This window comes from Hemitrygon akajei, chromosome 7, assembly GCF_048418815.1.
Source record: "Hemitrygon akajei chromosome 7, sHemAka1.3, whole genome shotgun sequence".
Classification (NCBI taxonomy): domain Eukaryota; kingdom Metazoa; phylum Chordata; class Chondrichthyes; order Myliobatiformes; family Dasyatidae; genus Hemitrygon; species Hemitrygon akajei.
Genome location: NC_133130.1, coordinates 180,029,096 through 180,049,213, shown reverse-complemented (window position 1 = coordinate 180,049,213; position 20,118 = coordinate 180,029,096). Strand labels below are relative to the sequence as shown.

The window sequence follows — 20,118 nt, the reverse complement described above, 5'->3', positions numbered from 1 at the left end:
CTGAGTCTCTGTGGGTGGAGGTTAGAAACAGGAAGGGGTCAATAACTTTACTGGGTATTTTTTATAAGCCACCCAATAGTAACAGGGATATCGAGGAGCAGATAGGGAAACAGATCCTGGAAAGGTGTAATAATAACAGAGTTGTCATGATAGAAGATTTTATTTTCCCAAATATCGATTGGCATCTCCCTAGAGCAAGGGGTTTAGATGGGGTGGAGTTTGTTAGGTGTGTTCAGGTAGGTTTCATATAGATAAGCCTATAAGAGGAGAGACTGTACTTGATTTGGTATTGGGAAATGAACCTGGTCAAGTGTCAGATCTCTCAGTGGGAGAGCATTTTGGAGATAGTGATCATAATTCTATCTCCTTTACAATAGCATTGGAGAGAGATAGGAACAGACAAGATAGAAAAGTGTTTAATTGGAGTAAGGGGAATTATGAGGCTATCAGGTAGGAAATTGGAGACTTAAATTGGAAACATTTTCTCAGGGAAAAGTACAGAAGAAATGTGGCAAATATTCAGGGAATATTTATGTGGAGTTCTGTATGGGTATATTCTAATGAGACAGGGAAGTTGTAGGGTACAGGAACCATGGTGTACAAAGGCTGTAATAAATCTAGTCAAGAAGAAAAGAAAAATTTATAAAAGGTTCGGAGAGCTAGGTAATGTCATAGATCTAGAAGATTATAAGGCTAATAAGAAGGAGCTTAAGAAGGAAATTAGGAGAGCCAGAAGGGGCCATGAGAAGGCCTTGGTGGGCAGGATTAAGGAAAACCCCCAAGGCATTCTACAAGTATGTGAAGAGGATAAGATGTGAAAGAATAGGACCAATCAAGTGTAACAGTGGGGAAAGTGTGTATGGAACCAGAGGAAATAGCAGAAGTACTTAATGAATACTTTACTTCAGTATTCACTCTGGAAAAGGATCTTGGTGATTGTAGTGATGACTTGCAGCAGACTGAAAATCTTGAACATGTAGATATTAAGAAAGAGGATGTGCTGGAGCTTTTGGAAAGCATCAAGTTGGATAAGTCGCTGGGACCGGATGAGATGTACCCCAGGCTACTGTGGGAGGTGAGGGAGGAGATTGCTGAGCCTCTGGCAATGATCTTTGCATCATCAATGGGGACAGGAGAGGCTCCAGAGGATTGAGGATTGCGAATGTTGTTCCTTTATTCAAGAAAAGGAGTAGAAATAGCCGAGGAAATTATAGACCAGTGAGTCTTACCTCAGTGGTTGGTAAGTTGATGTAGAAGATCCTGAGAGGCAGGATTTATGAACATTTGGAGAGGTATAATATGATTAGGAGTAGTCAGCATGGCTTTGTCAAGGGCAGGTCGTGCCTTACAAGCCTGTTTGAATTTTTTGAGGATGTGACTAAACAAGTTGATGAAGGAAGAGCAGTAGATGTAGTGTATATGGATTTCAGCAAAGCATTTGATAAGGTACCCACGCTTATTGAGAAAGTAAGGAGGCAAGGGGTCCAAGAGGACATTGCTTTGTGGAACCAGAACTGGCTTGCCCACAGAAGGCAAAGAGTGGTTGTAGATGGGTCATATTCTGCATGGAAGTTGGTCACCAGTAGGGTGCCTCAGGAATCTGTTCTGGGACCCTTACTCTTCATGATTTTTATAAGTGACCTGGATGAGGAAGTGGAAGGATGGGTTAGTAAATTTGCTGATGACACAAAGGTTGGGTGAGTTGTGGATAGTATGGAGGGCTGTCAGAGGTTATAGCGGGACATTGATAAGATGCAAAATTGGGCTGAGAAGTGGCAGATGGAGTTCAACCCAGATAAGAGTGAAGTGGTTAATTTTGATAGGTCAAATAAGATGGCCGAATGTAGTACTAATGGTAAGACTCTTGGCAGTGTGGAGGATCAGAGGGATCTTGGGGTTTGAGTCCATAGGACGCTCAAAGCAGCTGCGCAGGTTGTCTCTCTGGTTAAGAAGGCATATGGTGCATTGGCCTTCATCAATCATGGAATTGAATTTAGGAGCCAAGAGGTAATGTTGCAGCTATATAGGACCCTGGTCAGACCCCACTTGGAGTACTGTACTCAGTTCTGGTCGCCTCACTATAGGAAGATATGGAAGCCATAGAAAAGGCGCAGAGGAGATTTACAAGGATGCTGCCTGATTGGGGAGCATGCCTTATGAGAATAGGTTGAGTGAACTCGGCCTTTTCTCCCTGGAGCGACGGAGGATGAGAGGTGACCTGATAGAGGTGTATAAGATGATGAGAGGCATTGATCGTGTGGATAGTCAGAGGCTTTTTCCTAGGGCTGAAATGGTTGCCACAAGAGGACACAGGTTTAAAGTGCTGGGGGAGTAGGTACAGAGGAGATGTTTTTTACTCAGAGAGTGGTGAGTGCATGGAATGGGCTGCCAGCAACGGTGGTGGAGGCGGATACGATAGGGTCTTTTAAGAGACTTTTAGATAGGTACATGGAGCTTAGTAAAATAGAGGGCGATGGGCCGAAGGGCCTGTGTGGTGCTGTAGGTTTTCTATGTTTCTATAACTAACAGTTTTGCCTCAGATATTTACATTTGTTTGTTCCACATGCTGCGTAAATATGCAGTTCATTCTCATCCTGAAATTTAGAAATTATGCAGTAGATTAAGTAGAATGCATTTGACTTTTTGTGAATGTGCAGTCAATAAGTTCTTCTGGTGTAATTTCACTGAGAAAGTGTTTATTATCAACTTTTAATTTCACAGAAAGAGGTTAATTTCATCTTCCTTTTCTGAAGCTGCTATAAGCAGGAAATGTGGACAATTTCCTTCTTCATGAGGCAGTAAAGCTAATTGTAGCATTTCTTACCCCTATCTTGGATGAAATTAACATTATAGATTAGAGATCAAAATGATTAAATAATTGGAAAATAAATAAATTAATATCATTAGCCAGTACATTTCAATCCAATAGGAACAGAAAATGCAACAAATAACATATCCATGATTCTTTGGAATATACTGATGTGAGGAATCTCAAGCTGCTGATGGAATTAAGGCAAAGAGAAAGCATATTGCCGGTTCTCAACCTTTAGCCAGATTGTATGAACATCTCATTCATGCCTTAATGACAATATTTTTCTCTACCAAAAACAGCCATATTTTTAATTCTTGTTTTTTCTTGAAGCATAATAAATGTTTTTATTCTTGGAGAAGGAGGAGTTTTTCCACAACAGCAGTTGAACAAAACAGAATTTCTTTAAGGAATGCTCAGCTTTGACAACAGCATGTTAAATGAATTTTATATCAGAACTGGAAATTCAGCAGTGTGGCATTGAGGCTTTGGAGTTAAAGTGTACATACTTATATTGATCCCTTTGAGAATTCAGCAGTAGAATTATAGAACTTTTATAATACATTCCACATTTCAACTCCTGCTGGAATCCTTGAAGAACTTTCCAATCAATTTCATTCCTCTGCACTTTCTCTAGAGCCTGGAAAAAAATATTTTCTCTTGGGATTATTGAAAGCCTAGTTTGGTTCTGTTTCCAAAGACAGGAAGTTCCAAATTATGACTACTTACTATTTAAAGATTCTTGTCATGTCCCCTTTGAATCATTTTGGCCAAGATTTTAAAATCTGTTCTTCTGGTCTTTGAACTACCTACCAATAGTACAGTTTCCTCCATTCATCTTTTCTGAAGCAGTCATGATCATATACACATGTATTAAATTTCCTTTCAACTTTCTGTGATTGAAAAACAACCTCGGATTCTGCAGTATAATCTGGTAGCTGAAGCCCTCAAGCCATTGTAGTAAACATTTTTTTGCACTCTTTCTAAAACTTTCACATCCTTCTTCAAGTTAGATGACCAGATTTGAATATTAATCTGTTGTGGCTTAATCGGTGTTTTATAATCTTCTGTTCTCATGTATTTGACCTGAAACTTCATAATATTCTCTAAACAAACTTTGCTACTTTCAGTGATTTATATATACACCCTGTTTCTGCTAACCTGCATACAGTTTAAAACCAAAGCAAACTGGTGCAGACTTTCATGATTCTACTATGGTTATTATTCTATTATGGATTTATTATGTATGCCCACAAGAAAAGGAATCACAGGATTGTATATAGTAACATATATGTACTTTGATAATAAGTTTACTTTGAACTTTGATCTTGTCTTTATCCTCTCTCTTTATTTTTGCTGCCAAAATATACCACCTCCCAATTCTCTGTATAGGATTTCATCTGTTTACTTGTGTGCCATTCTACCAGTCCTTTTAGCATATGCCTTTATGTAGCCTGTTATAGTTTACCAAACTCCCATGTTTTGTATCGTCTGCAATTTTGGAGATGTTCCTCTGTATACCCACATCCAAACCATTATTGTATCAGCCTTGGGCTTACCATTATCTACCATTCACTATTCCAAAAGTTTTTACCACTGTTAAAGAAGCTTGTTAAAAATTATAAATAAATATAGGCTAGTTAACAATCAACAATTGGGGACAGAAAAATTGGATAAATATTTCAGTAGATATCTTTTTATTTTTTATGTAATTCTTTATACTTTATAATTGTTGAATTTTGATGTTTCTGTTGAATGTCATGGTTTGACCAACACACCATAGCAATTTCCTGATACATGTAAACATACATCGCGAATAAAGTTGATTCTTGATCTTTTAATCATAGACATAATATTACCTATGTATTTTCAAAAGCAAACTGATTTACATTTACAGCAATTTTACTTCCTTTTCCGATGTCCTAAAGCTACCTTTTTCAACTTTTGATTACAGGATATAAATCAGTGACCCTAAGTTCAGTGAATTTGCACTAATGACCAGCGGTCAAGTCCCCCTTTGGATGGGGTACATTATAGCACGGAAATTCCAAAGTGTAACTCTGCCATTTGATTCTTTTGTATGAATAGAACAATCTTAAAAAGAGAAAGTATTAACTTCCTACATTCATATCCAAATCTATATATATTGCAAACAATGGGGTCTCAACACCGACCACTGGTCACAGACTTTTAATCAGAAATGCATCCTACCACTGCTACCCTCCTATCACCAAACCGGTTTTGGATTCAAATAGCCTGGAATCCCATGTCACTTAATCTCTGGACTACCCTCACATGTAGGTCCTTTTTAGATGCCTTACTACACATTTTAGCTCAAATGTAAGCACATGACATACGGATTTAATCAAGTAATTTTATTAAATACTGCATACAGTGAATACTGCACAAAATTCTCATCGTAGGCCATACCATCAGGATTTTTTAAATTTTCCATTTAGAAATATGGAGAAAGTAATACAATCCTCTGTCCGTTAAAGCTGCATCAGTCTTGTGGTTTTGCATATTTCAAGATTGATTCTTAATTTTTCTTAGGCATGGCTTGCAGAGGTAGAAGGTCGTTTACCAGCTAAAGCTGATCAAACACGGCGGCAGAGCGAAATGTACGAGCTGCAGAGCAGTGCTGTCAACAACTGTGCACAGGACAGAGAGAGGTACAGTATGGTTACTATTCCGGGTAACAGAGAGAATGAGGTGTACGTTGAGAAGCTGAGGATGGTTGCAGATGATGCTGGTCTCTTTGCACTGGGTCTTGTTGAATCTGAGGTCAGTTCACAAAAGGATGTGGTCAGAAGGCATAGGGTGATCTGATCTATATCTTCCTGTTTATGGCTTCATCAGGTTAGCATCTTATTTTTGGGAGCAATTGATGCTATTTCTGACAAGCTCTCAGAGAAACTCATACTTTTGACTGTAGTGACAGTATAGGTGAAGAATATACCAGGATAAGAGACTACAGATGTTGGACAATAAAAGTCTGCTCTTCCTGGTGACATTCATTTGCCACAAGAATGTTCACTTTTGAGCTATTAACTCTAATTATATCTCATTTAAGTGGTACATATCAATATTGAGGGTACCTTTATTCTGACAACAGAACTTGTCTTCAACACAAGCAATTCTTCAGATGCTTTAAATCCAGAGTAACACACACACAAAATGCTGGAGGAACTCAGCAGGTCAGGCAGCATTAATGGAAATTAATAAACAATTGACATTTCGGCCTAGGACCCTTCATTAGGACTGGAAAGGAAGGGGGAAGATGCCAGAATAAGAAGGTGGGGGAAGGAAAGATTACAAGCTAGAAGGTGATCAGTGAAGCCATGTCAGTGGGAGAGGGGAGGATGAAGGAAGAAGCTGGGAGGTGATAGGTAAATTTATTTATTTATTTATTTACTGGGATACAGCGCAGAGTGGGCCCTTCCAGCCTTTCAAACCTTGCTGGCCAGCAACCCCCGACTTTAACACAAGCCTAATCACCCGACAAGTTACGATGACCAATTAGCCTACCAACCGGTGTGCCTTTTGGACCAGAGCACACGGAGGAATCCCATGCGGGCTTGGGGAGAACGTAGAAACTCCTTACAGTCAGCAGTGAGAAATGCTGGAGAAGAAGGAATCTGATAAGACAGGGTAGTAGACCATGGAAGAAAGGAAAAAGGAGGGGCACCAGAGGGTGGTGATATGCAGGTGAGGAGAAGAGAAGTGGTAAGAGGGAGGCCAGAGTGGGGAATTGAAGAGGAGAGGGAGGGGGAAAATTCTCTTCACTTATTTCCAACTTCATCACCAACCTTATCATGAATAAATACATGAAAGTCAGATAGATCTGTAAAAATTAGACCAGCTTCTTTTCTTTCTCTCATATCTGCCATAGATCCTTTCTGGTAATTGTTCCCTAGAGAACTATGGGAAAACTGTGGGGCTATGGGAAAAGTACTGGAATTTGGGGATTGACTGGCTTTCTGTACAATGAACAAGCATGAACGTTTTATAACTGATCTAAGATTGCATTGTCCAGACTGTATCTTGTAATCTTGTATTCTCAAGTGCTTTATCCAAACTTTATTCTGTATGGAACAGTGCTAATTCGTTAGCTATGGGAGGGGAGTAATTGGTAGTTAGAAGGTGGTGTAGGCTACAGTCAATATGATGATCTTACCAGTGGTCTCTACATCACATGAATGACAAAAATCCTTTTGTGAATTGGATGGATATTAATAATGAAAAGTTCCATTGTTAGAGTTATTGATAATGACCTTTCATTCTAGATTTATTTAAATTCCACAGCAGATAAATTGAAGTTCCACAACAGAATCTCTGGATTACTATTCCAATATTACAACCATTGTTTTCGTTACCTTGAAGTAATTTGCATAAAGCCCCCAATTATTCAAATTGTCACCTAATTATGATTGTATTATTTAATTTAGAATAGAGAAGAAAGGATAAATTAGAATCATTTGATCTGATGACTTATGCTAACATACTTCTGCAGTTTGTAAATTGTGAATTGCTGTTAATATTCTGAAATGAGTATTACAATCTAGTTTAAATTGTTTTTCTTCCTGTTTTTCTTGTGAACTTAACCTCTGATGTTGCGGTCAGAGTTACTTTACAGGGTGCCACAGGATCATTGACTTGCAGTTTGACAGAGGTTCTTGTACCCAGCACATTCCTGTGAATTCCCAATATGATGCAGCTGATGTTTAGAGTTTAGAGAGCAGATTTTTGGTTAAGTAAAGCAACAATAACATTTGCTGTAAATGTGAAGTAAAGTACTAATAGAGTCAATATCATAAAGCAAAAAGCTTATGTGGTTGTTGGTTTCGAGTAATTATTTAATTTATAAAAGTGTTAAAGAACTGCTTACAGTGTAGTTCTTTTATGAGACAAAAACATTAAAGAATCACCAGATCGATAAAACAATCATTATTACTGCCAAATGTCAACATATACAAGACAATCAATTAACTTATTTCAAATGGAAAACAGTAAAACTCCAATAATCTGTTTTCTGATTGGTTGGTAACCCTGATAGTTTGGTGTCTGTCTCACTGTTTCCTGTGATCACTTTAAACTCACTAGGTTCACTGGAAAATGCATAACACTACTGTGAAATTTTTTTTAAAATAATTTAAAGTGTGTTGGGATATTCATGTGAGTGATATCCAGTACTTTGAAAATCTGCCTGTCCAGTAATACCAAAATCTGGAGGCGCTGGATTATTGGAATCTCAAACAAAGTAAAATCAAGATATCACTAAAAGCTCTAGGAAATCTGCAACTTTTCCCGCATGGATACAATAAGCACAATAGTCATCTTCTGTGACATAACGTCCCATGAATTAATTGAATCCAGGATTCTGTTAATGTTCCACTATATAATTTCTATTTGTCATTATGCTGCAGGTGCCTGTGGATCAGCTCTGGTGTATCTAAGGAAATGCTATTCTATAGTTACTGTATTTCTTTCTTTCTTGAGCAGCCCTGATGGGAGTTATACCGAAGAACAGAGCCAGGACCCTCAGTTAAAAGTTGCAGCCCAGAACGAATTTGATGACGAGTTTGATGATGAAGAAGTATTGACCTCAATTGGCACATGCAAGGCCATGTATGCTTTCGAAGGTAAAAACACTGGAGAAAATAGAGAAGTTAATTCCACTACGTAGAAATCCTGCAGCACCAGCAAAATTCTCTTTCGAAAGAAAGATAATCAATATGTTGGCCTACCTTTCAATAGGATCAGAGTAAACAGTAGAGGGTGAGGGTGCTGGAGTGTTATATACAGTTTAGATTTCTCCACCACTGAACAAAGGAAATCTGATCTTGAGATGGCATGTATTTTATAAGAAGAAATTAAACAGAGTAGAGTCATGAGCAGTGATCATAATATGATTGAATTCATACTGCAATTTGAGACAGAGAAGCATAACTCACATGTATCAGTATTGCAATGGAATAAAGGGAATTACAGAGGCATGAGAGAGGAGCTTGCCCAGGTGAATTGGAGGGGGATACTGTCAGGGATGATGGCAGAACAGAGGTGGCTGTGGTTTCTGGGAATAGTTCACAAGGCACAGGATAGATTTGTCCAACAGAAGTTGTTCTCAAATTGCAGGGCTAAGCAACTGTGGCTAACAAGGGAAATTGAGGACTGCATAAAAACCATGGAAAGGGCATGTAAGGTAGCAAAAGTGAGTGGGAAGTTGGATGATTAGGAAGCTTTTAAAATGAAACCAAAAGGCAGCTAGAAAAGCTATAAGAAAGGAAAGATGAAATATGAGGACAATCTAGCCGATAATATAAGGGAGAGTTGATATTGAGCCACTGGAAAATGACACTGGTGAGATAGTAATGGGGGACAAAGAAATGGCAGATGAACTTAATAAGTACTTTGCTTCAGTCTTTACTATGGAAGATGCCAGCTGTGTGCCAGAGGTCTGTGAGTGTCAAGGAGCAGGAGCGAGTGCCATTGCTATTACAAAGGAAAAAGTGTTAGGCGGTCTGAAAGGTTTTAAAGTGTATAAGTCACCTAGACCAGATGGACTACGTCCCAGAGTCTTGAGAGAGGTCGCTGAAGAGATAACAGATGCATTGGTCATGACCTTTCAAGAATCACTTGATTCTGACAATGTCCTGGAGGAATGGAAAATTGCAAATGTCACTCCGCTCTTTAAGAAGGGAGGAATCCAAAAGAGAGGAAATTATAGGCTGGTTAGCCTAACCTCAGTGGTTGGGAAAGTGTTAGAGTCCATTATTAAGGACGAGGTTTCGGGGTACTTGGAGACCAATGATAAAATAAGTCAAAGTCAGCATGATTTCTGTAAAGGGAAATCTTGCCTGACAAATCTGTTAGAATTCCTCGAGAAAGTAACAAGCAGGGTGGATAAACGGAGGCAGTGGATTTCATTTACTTAGATTTTCAGAAGGCATTGGATAAGGCGCCTCACATGAGGTTGCTTAACAAGGTAAAATCTTATGATGTTACAGGAGCGATACTGGCATGGATAGAGGAATGGCTGACAGACAGAAGACAGCAAGTGGGAATAAAAGGGGCCTTTTCTGGTTGGCTGCCATGACCAGTGGTGTTCCTCAGGGATCAGTATTGTGACTGCTATTTTTCACGTTGTTTGTCAATGATGATACGAAGATAGGTGGAGGGTTAGACAGTGCAGAGGAAGCAATGTGATTTCAGCAGGACTTTAAAAAATCGGAAGAATGGGCAAAAAAGTGGGAGATGAAATACTATGTTGGGAAATATATGATAATGCATTTTGGTAAAAGGAACAACAGTGCAGACTGTTATCTCAATGAGGAGAAAATTCAAACATCAGAGCTGCAAAGGGGCTTAGGAGTCCTCGTGCAAGACTCCCAGAAGGTTAATTCACAGATTGAGTGTGGTAAAGAAGGCAAATGCAACATTGGCATGTATTTCAAGGGGAATAAATATAAATGCAAGTCTTTATAAGACACTAGTCAGGGTGCACTCTGAGTATTGTCAACAGTTTTGGTCCCCATATCTCAGTAAGGATGTCATCGTCATTGGAAAGAGTCCAGAGGAGGTTCATGAGGTTGATTGTGGGAATGAATGGGTTAACGTATGAGGAGCGGTTGGCAGCTTTGGGCCTGTACTCACTGGAATTTAGAAGAATGCGTGGAGATCTCATTGAAACCTACTAAATATTGAAAGGACTAGAGAAGGTGGATATGGAGAGGATGTCTCCGATGGTGGGGGTATCCAGAACTAGAGAGCACAGCCTCAAAATTGAGGGAAGGCCTTTTATAATAGAGGCAAGGAGGAATTTTTTTTTAGCCAAAGAATGATGGATCTGTGGAATGCTCTGCCACAGACTGCATTGGAGGTCAAGTCCATGGGTATATCCAAAGCAGAAGTTGATAGATTCCTGATCGGTCGGGGTATCAAGGGATGTAGTAAGAGTTCAGGTGTATTGTGTTGAATGGGATCCGGGATCAGCCATGCTGAAATGGCTGAGTGGCCTAATTCTCCTATGTCTTACGGTGTTATGAGTTTAGAAGATTCAGAAGTGATTTTGGTACATAGATTTTTGGATATTAAGAGAATAAAGGGGTTAAGATTAGGTACATGAAAATGGTGTTGATGTTTTTGTAAAATAACCACAGATAATCAGGAACAGTATTGGGGTTGAAGCTGCATTACAGCTGCAAATATGGTGGGGCATTGTGCAGAAAAATTGAAATCAACTCTTTTCAAGTCTCTTTCGGGACACCTGGCATTCATTGGGAATGAAACAGTAACAGTAGACAAGGCTCCGAAGTTAACAAAATCATCTAATCTAAAGCTTCTCCAGAAAACTGTATTTCTGTCCTGAGTGTGGATCCAAATTGCAAGTTAAAAGATTGTATGTGGAAGTGTGAAAGAAAATAATAAAGTTTATCTTTTCTAAGACATGCTTGTGCTTATCATCTGGTTTGATTTTACCTGATTTGTGAATCTGGTTTTAATTCAGGTCAGAATGAAGGAACTATAACAATTGTGGAAGGAGAAACGTTGAGTGTGATCGAGGAAGATAAAGGAGACGGTTGGACAAGAGTTCGACGAAATGAAGATGAGGAAGGATACGTTCCCACGTCTTATGTGGAAGTCTATTTGGACAAAAGTGTCAAAGGTGCAATGACTTATATATAGTTTTAAACAAACTCTAGGTAAAATATATGTCAGACAGGATCTGATTTACACATACAAGAGAATACAACAAAGTGCAATACATTGTGCGGTCATGCAATTTCATTATTTCGCACGATATGAAGTGACATTTTCATGTTGCTGGGTAGAAGGAAGGGAGAACTCTCAAGTGCTGTTGGAAGTTTAAAACCAGTGAAGTTGACTCTAGCACATCCTAATATCAATGCTAAAGTTAGGATTCGGAGTACAGTATTATGATTGAAAATTAACATTCTCTGTCTGTGCCAATACAAACAATATGCTTTTCTTATCTTACAAGCTAAAATCAAATCATGGTCCATAAAGAGGAAAACTAATATTTTATCATTACAAAATCTAATACATCAAATAATGTGTTTTTATTTATTTAAAGAACATTATGAGTTTTATGGCCATAGAGTTCTCTATCCACATCCATGCTGATGCAGCGGCATTGTATTACATTATCGCCTATAGTGTAAGTAATTTTCAAGGTCATATCATTGCCTTTTTCTGCTGTTTTGCTGACACCATGCAGTATTGTGACAGTGAATGGTTAACAGTACTTTGTTATTCTTTGAAACATTCTGGGATAGCCTGAAGTCACGAAAGGTGCAATATAAAGGCACTTTTTTTCCTTTTTCTCAGTTTGTCTTTCTTTTTCTTTCTCTCTTTCTCTCGATCCCTCTCCTCACTATCTCTCTACCCCTCCCCACCCTCTTTTCCATTTCCCCCTTTCCCCTCCCCCCATCCTGCTCTCTCCCCTCTCTCTTTACAATTTTATTTTTCCATAATGAACTGCATGCAGCACAACAAGTCTCTGGATAGAGAAGTTTCTAAATAACAATGTATTTCATATCACTGTTTAATAATAATTTTGCTATTTAATCTTTGAAATGTGGACCATCTGCATCAGCACTAGACAGGTTTTTATATCTTTATTACTTGACCATCTTTTGAATGTAATTATTTGCATGGCAGCCTGAGCTAATTGTAATTATAACAGGGTGTCCATTAAGAACAAAAGTATGTGTTAGTCATTAGTTTTGTTTGCACCGTCTTTTATTGTTATTATTTCCCAGTTTTTAAAATCTCTTAATCTGCTTGCTGATTATCTAAGAAAACTTGAGCAGAGTGATTAGTTGATGTCGAGAGGACTGAATGCAACCATTTTGCATATAATGCAGAGTAAAACTTCTTGGGTGCTTGGGTAAAGAGTGTACACATAGCAAGTGCTGACGTTACACACCACTTGTTTAATTTAGTGTCATTGAAGTCATTTGACTAACAGCAGTAAAGTACAATGCACAACTGCATCTGTCTTTTTGCATTTAGCACTGGAAACTGAAGAGGAATTTCTCTCCCATTTACTTCACTGGTGTACACTGCCCTCCTTTTAAGTCAGTATACAGCCGTGGTAAAAATCTGTAAATAGCAGAAGCCCGTTTTAGAGCAGCAAGGAGATGCATAACTTTTTCTACAGCCAGTAATGTCTTTCTCCTGTCCATCAGTTATCAGTGTTAATTTTGATATCATAAGTGTGATTTGTTTTGTTACCTTAAGTTTAAGTCTGTTTGATAGGAATGGCTCTGAAAGAAAAACTTTCTGCTGCAAATTTGATGCATGCAAGTGTTTGGAACAATGAAAGACTTAATAAGAACTTTTAAAAAAATGTATCAAGAAAAAACTGAGCTGTGAGTGATTAATTATAAGTATGACTATTGTCACCTGAACATTTAGCTTTATGCTAGTTATTGTCTATAACAAATATTGCTAAGGAAGAATTCATCAGCAAATAACCTTGTTGAAATATTTAAAGAAAAATCCACATTACATTCTGCTTGTGTGCACAATCATTACCAGCAGAAATTAGCACAAAACATGATAATAGTAAACACTGGAGCAATTTGTCCCTTGTTTTCTTTTACCTTTTTTGATGTTTTTGGCTTCTGTTGAAAGAAATCCATTAAGCCGACCCATACTTTGTGAATGTTGACCTTCAGGTAGCATTGCAGAACTCATGATCGATAAGATAATTTTTGATTTAATTCTCAAACCAGCCTTGTTTTGCTTTGATATCCCAGACTGTGAGGTCTCAAAAAATTATACAAATTATATGGTTTTCTGCATCTTCTTTTGGAAGCTGACTGCTTTCTACTATGTTATCATTCTTCATATTTAAGTTTCTTTCTAATAGATAGTAGGGTCAGATATCGTAAACTTTTTTCTTTGTTTCAGCACATCCCAAAAAAAAACAAAATATCTGTAATAGTTGTTGTACACGATCTTATATCTTGGAAGCCCATAGGCTAAGGATTCCTGACAAATGGCACAACTTTACTTGTCCAGTCTCAATGCTTAGTTACAATTGAGATTCACTATTTTGATTTCGGTGATGAGAGGTTTCCCCTGTGATAAGATGCAGCATGGAGTAGGTTTGCGTTCATTGTCTTTTGGAAGGATTACAGATGATCTCACAAAACAAATCAGGAATGAAATTATTCTTTTTCTCCTGTTGTTCGTTTCCAAAGAATTTTTTTGTTATTATTGCTAGTCTGTAGGAATGGGGATAAGTTTCAAAGTTTCAAGTTCAGAACTTTCCCAATTCCAATTTCTTTAAGTTTTACAGATAACGACATAGAAGATTTACTGTATTTACCATATTGGATATTAGACAGTAGCAATTTATAATCATAATTTGGTGAAAATGAGTAAAGATGATGTTTTGTTAAATTCTTCCAAAGATCCAGTGGATGTAGTGTACCTCGATTTTCAGAAGGCATTTGATAAGATCCCACATAGGGGATTGGTGGGTAAAATCAAAGCTCAGGGCATCGGGGGGAAGACATTGATATGGATAGAAAACTGGTTGGCAGATAGAAAGCAAAGGGTAGCGGTGAATGGGTGTTTCTCGAAATGGCAGGTGGTGACTAGTGGGGTGCCACAGGGCTCGGTTTTGGGACCACAGCTGTTTACAATTTATGTCAACGATTTAGATGAAGGCATTAAGAATAACATCAGCAAATTTGCTGATGATACTAAGCTGGGTGGCAGTGTGACATGTGATGAGGATGTTAGGAGAATTCAGGGTGACTTGGATAGGCTGGGTGAGTGGGCAGATACTTGGCAGATGACGTTTAATGTGAATAAGTGTGAGGTTATCCACTTTGAGAGTAAGAACAGGAAGGCAGATTATTATCTGAATGGTGTAGAATTAGGTAAGGGAGAAATACAAAGAGATCTAGGAGTCCTTGTTCATCAGTCACTGAAGGTGAATGAGCAAGTGCAGCAGGCAGTGAAGAAGGCTAATGGAATGTTGGCCTTTATTACAAAGGGAATTGAGTACAAGAGCAAGGAAATCCTCTTGCATTTGTACAGAGCCCTGGTGAGACCACACCTGGAGTATTGTGTACAGTTTTGGTCTCCAGGGTTAAGGAAGGACATCCTGGCTGTAGAGGAAGTGCAGCGTAGATTCATGAGGTTAATTCCTGGGATGTCTGGACTGTCTTACGCAGAGAGGTTAGAGAGACTGGGCTTGTACACGCTGGAATTAAGGAGATTGAGAGGGGATCTGATAGAAACATATAAGATTATTAAGGGATTGGACAAGATAGAGGCAGGAAATATGTTCCAGATGCTGGGAGAGTCCAGTACCAGAGGGCATGGTTTGAGAATAAGGGGTAGGTCATTTAGGACAGAGTTAAGGAAAAACTTCTTCTCCCAGAGAGTTGTGGGGGTCTGGAATGCACTGCCTCGGAAGGTAGTGGAGGCCAATTCTCTGGATGCTTTCAAGAAGGAGCTAGATAGGTATCTTATGGATAGGGGAATCAAGGGATATGGGGACAAGGCAGGAACCGGGTATTGATAGTAGATGATCAGCCATGATCTCAAAATGGCGGTGCAGGCTCGAAGGGCCGAATGGTCTACTTCTGCACCTATTGTCTATATAAGTATAATGCTAAGTTAATATTTGTCTAGAAACACTGCCCAATTCCACTTCCCATCTATTGTATTCTCAGACATTATTTCTCAAGAAGAGAACAATCAGGAATCCTACTTTCAAACCTCCGCTAGTGTTGCTGTGAGCCAAACAGTTAAAATAACCAGGGAAGGAGCCCTATAATTCCACTTACTCTTCTGGCCACAGGAAGACTCTTTGCCTCTTGGAGATGTTCCCACTGCAGCTGAACTAAGATTGGCAACTCAGTGGGGTGGAGATTTGAATCTCCCTCTCATCATTTGTTATATCTGTCCCTCCATTTGATTTTTTTTTGTAAAATTGTCTATATTTTGAGCCTGAAAATAAATCTGTTTTAGTGCCTTTATGAAAGATACTTGAGATAATACAGTTACTACACACATGTTGCAAATTATGCTGTTAGTAATCATAGTGTTGCGTCATGGTTTATGGAAAATTAGTGACAACAGATGTCAAAATTTGCCAGCTTTAGAATTGTCCAGAGTCCTTTCTTCATTTATGATTACTAGTTACTTCGCAAAGTAACGGTTGTATGGTTTTAAGAAAATTTTGACATTGGTATTGCGCCATAGTTGTAGGAAAATCAGAACATAGCTATGTAAAATAACACAAACAAAATAGCAATTATTGCTGTGAAATCACTCCCAGTGTTTATATCTTTTCATAGTGATGCTTCCAAAACTGGAAGAATCACGCTTTGAAGCAGTATTTTAAAGCTAATATGTTTTTTTTGGTGTGTCCAATTTCAAATGCATTCTAATATATATTAAAAAGAAAATAATTTAATATTTTCTGTCTTTTGATGTCATGACTTACTTTCTTCAGTAATGATATATTTGTGCTGTGCTTTGGAAAATGGGTGCTTTAATCCAGGGATTTGCAGTTAAATCAAGAACCCTTGTAAAGTGGTGTCGAATTTCTATTCACTAGAACATTTATAGCAGGTTATGAGATTCATGTCCTCTGCAAGTGAACAGAAATCCAACTGCAATGGGAGACTTCATTCAATCTTTCAAACACTTTGTAGAGCCATTTTTTTATATAAGGACCCACAATTATCTTCTGTTTGCATTTGAATCAGTTATTTCCATTATTTTTGCTCTCTATTAAAGACTTACCCATTTGTGATTGAATTCAGAACATTTAGCTGCATCAGTAGTGTATGACTTACCTTTGTTTCTGGACATATGGTAAACAAATCACGGCTTATCATTTGGAGAATAGAAAGTTTATCTCTGTACAGATACATTGTCGATTCCAAAAAGAAAGCACGGATATCTGAAAACAGTAGCTGCTGAAAACATGAAATAAAGCAGAAAATGTTGAAAGTTCTCGGCAGGTGTGGTTGTATCCATGGGAAGAATACTGAGCTCTTTTTTTGCTTCCCACAGATGGCCTGACCAAGCTGTTTGCAACATTTTGTGTTTTTATTCCGTATATGATATGTTTGCTAATGACTTGACACAGAATGTCAGTGGCACATAGAGCTAAGCTACTAATTGATGTCAGCGTTAATATCCAGAATGTTTACCTTACACTAGATCAGGGGTGCCCAACCTTGTTTATGCCATGGACTCCTACCATTAACCAAGGGGTCCGTGGACCCCAGATTGGGTACCCCTGCACGAGAATATTTTCACTTTTTATTAAAATTGGCCATGTTATATTTCTGCTTGTTCTGTACTCTGATTAAAATTTTGAACATTTCTGTGATTTTTAAAAATTTTGTTAAGATACTTAGTGTTGTTTGCTTATGCCTTCCGTTTGTTAAGCACCATAGAGTCTAGCTGCTAATCCAAGAAATGGAATCGATAGGTTCAGTGCTTCATTTTTCTTGAATTCATTCTGGTAATTTTCTTCCTCAAATTGCACAACCTATGAAATTTCTGATTGTCCTTAACGTTGTCCATGTTACTAACATGTGTCCCTTTCTTCCCCCCCTGGACTCTAGGTACCTAAGGTGGTGTGCTGGTCCATGAATCACGGGGCGAGCTGGTATGCAAGGACACGGTTCTTCTGCTTAACAATATTAAAAATGGAAGACTATATAGATTTTTTGCCTGGTTTAGTTTTTAATAATCAAAAGCAAAACCAGAGAGAGAGAAAAAATGATATGATCATAAGGTGCAAGTGCTTGATATTATTTTATGGCATGCCATCTATTCTAATTAACCTGGATACTCTTTAAATGACGGGAAAAAAACAATTCTTTGATGCATGCCACTGTTTAAAATTTTGCCCATCTAAAAAAAACCTGACATAAATTTTGAAATCTACTTAACAGAATACATGTACTTCATTACCACAGCAGTAACTGCCCAGGGTTTGGGCAGCTATTGTTCATGAGCTCATTAATAGAGCCAGGCTGAAGGTATTTAATGTTTGGGGGCAAATAGTAAAATTAAACAAACTGACAACTTAATTTCATTTTGTTCTATATTACAACTTAAAGGATCATCTAGAGTTGCCACAAATCTTTACAGTGTTCATAGAAATAATTTCACCTAAATACTAGAGCTGTCAAAATTCTAATTATATCAATTCATGCTTGCCTTGAGCATTGCCTTCTAACATTACTCATGATTACTGCACACGCTCACATTGGAAACCCTCATATTTAGTTACAAAAGATGAAACTGCATGGAGTGATTGGAAGCTGTAAAAATCATGTAATTAAACATTAACTAAAATGCAGTTAATTTTCATTCCTCCTCACCTCTACTGAGTTTGTAAATAAGTTCAATATTTGATTTTTTTTCTACCTCTTCTGAACTTACAAACATCTCCAGCCAAGGTAGCCTGGTAAAATAGAGCAGCTTCCTAAAGTTATTTAATATGCAAAGAAGTTCCCTGAGTCCCTATTTACTTGTAAGCCTTTAGCCAAGTAGAAACACTGAACTGTTTTTTTTGTAACTGCTATTTTTAGTGTGAATTTGGTTGTTTAAATTAATTGTCAAAATCTGCAGTAATTGGGATGACAGAATTCAGCTAGCCAAGTGCATTTATGGTCATGCGGTACATGTATCTGGTATATGGTAGAGTTCTTTGTTACCATCACATCATCATTATCATTTTGGTTATAGCACTGCCCAACATCAAACTTCAGTTCATCTTTTCTAGTCTGCATGCTCGCCCTGATGCTCTACCTGTGCCCACCTTAATTAAAGTCACTGCCTGTGACTCAGCACATATTTCTGCATTGTTATTTTGTTGGCTTTACGAGGTCATGTGACACTTTTTATTTTCTTGCATGTTCACCTGTGTATTTGTTGGAGTTTCTGCTGAACAGTAGCTGCTCTCCTTAAAGCTGCCTACAAACCACTGTCTGCTAAACTACCGGGGTTTCAGCTGTTTGTAATTACTTCTCCACTGAAAATCAGAGTGAAAATGTGAAGAAATAGTTTGCTAAATAGTTTACATTAACAGTGCGTATAGAGCCGGGAATGAGGGATCCAGGGAAGCATCTTGCATTTGGTTTCCATTTCTGCAAGGATTTGCCCATTGTTTGATCAATCATTTTTTAAACTAAGAATTGCTGTTTCACTGGTAGTAAACTGCACCTTAAAGAGACAGCACTAAATCTCTAGTTCCATTATTATCCTAGACTAGATCAAAACAAAGTTGAATTGGTAATAAAGGATATGGGAGAAAGGACAGTGTGGTATTATTCCATCTGAGGTCAAATGGGCCACCTACTCTCAAATACATGCCAGTTATTTTCTGCAACTTAGCACTAAGAGCCATACTAGCACTCTGTTTTCACCTCCAGTAGAGATGTATCTTTACTAATTATCATCCTCTTGGTGAATAATTGAGATTGGAAATGCACATACAGGAGGTTCACTGTGTGTCTGGCTCTTTCTAGCAGGGCTGTATTGATTGATATTAAAAATATATTTTTAAAAAATCCTCACATTGTGCGAAAGTAATTCCTTGCAGATACCAATAGGAAGCGTTGTTTGGGTTAAAACTATTCAGACTTTTTTGATATTTATAATTCCTCTCATTGATAATTAGAATTACAATGGGAAGCTGCTTTTAAGGTGCAGATTTTACCAAAATGCATAATTTATTCTGTCAAGACCAATTATGAAGCAGAAAAAGCTCATATATAGTCCTAAGAGGCTACCCTCGTATATAATCCTAAATTAATTTAAAAATAGCTAACTACATTTTCACAGTAGAGCGCTTTTTTATAAAAGTCAGCTGAAACCCTGTGTTTTATATCAGTATTATAAATACAAGAGTTGCAAAAAATGTAAATACCTCATTGATTTCTTTAAAAGACAGGAGTCCTCCTTGGATTTTCATTACACAGCCTTCTATTTTACTCCTTCCAAGTGTGTATTTTTTCTTTAGTTAATCTACAATCATCAGGGTTTATTGTTTCTTTGCATTTTATTGTAATGCATTCTTGAGGAACCTTTGTCTTGATGGCTAACTGCACTTAACTAGTGCAGCTGTAGTGTCTCAGTGTTCCAGTGTATAGACTGTAGAGACATGTTGAAGAATATCCAGGAGAAGCTAAGAATTCAAAGCACCCAAATTTAACTATTATCATAATTATAGTTTACTGTCTTGTCATCACAAGAAGGTGAATAGAATGTTAAGTTGATTTTGGAGGGTTGGG

At 37.9% G+C, this 20,118-nt stretch overlaps 1 protein-coding gene across 1 annotated transcript in view; it reads left to right on the top strand.

Moving 5' to 3' along the window:
• The window catches only part of fnbp1b (formin binding protein 1b), a 210,662-nt gene extending 194,388 nt beyond the window's left edge, over nucleotides 1-16,274 (top strand). Inside the window, exons 16-18 of the mRNA XM_073052772.1 lie at nucleotides 5,363-5,481; nucleotides 8,309-8,451; nucleotides 11,316-16,274. Of these exons, the coding sequence (XP_072908873.1) occupies nucleotides 5,363-5,481; nucleotides 8,309-8,451; nucleotides 11,316-11,494 (441 nt within the window). The 3' untranslated portion in view covers nucleotides 11,495-16,274. The remainder of the gene's footprint in view (nucleotides 1-5,362; nucleotides 5,482-8,308; nucleotides 8,452-11,315) is intronic.
• Nucleotides 16,275-20,118: the final 3,844 nt, after the last annotated feature.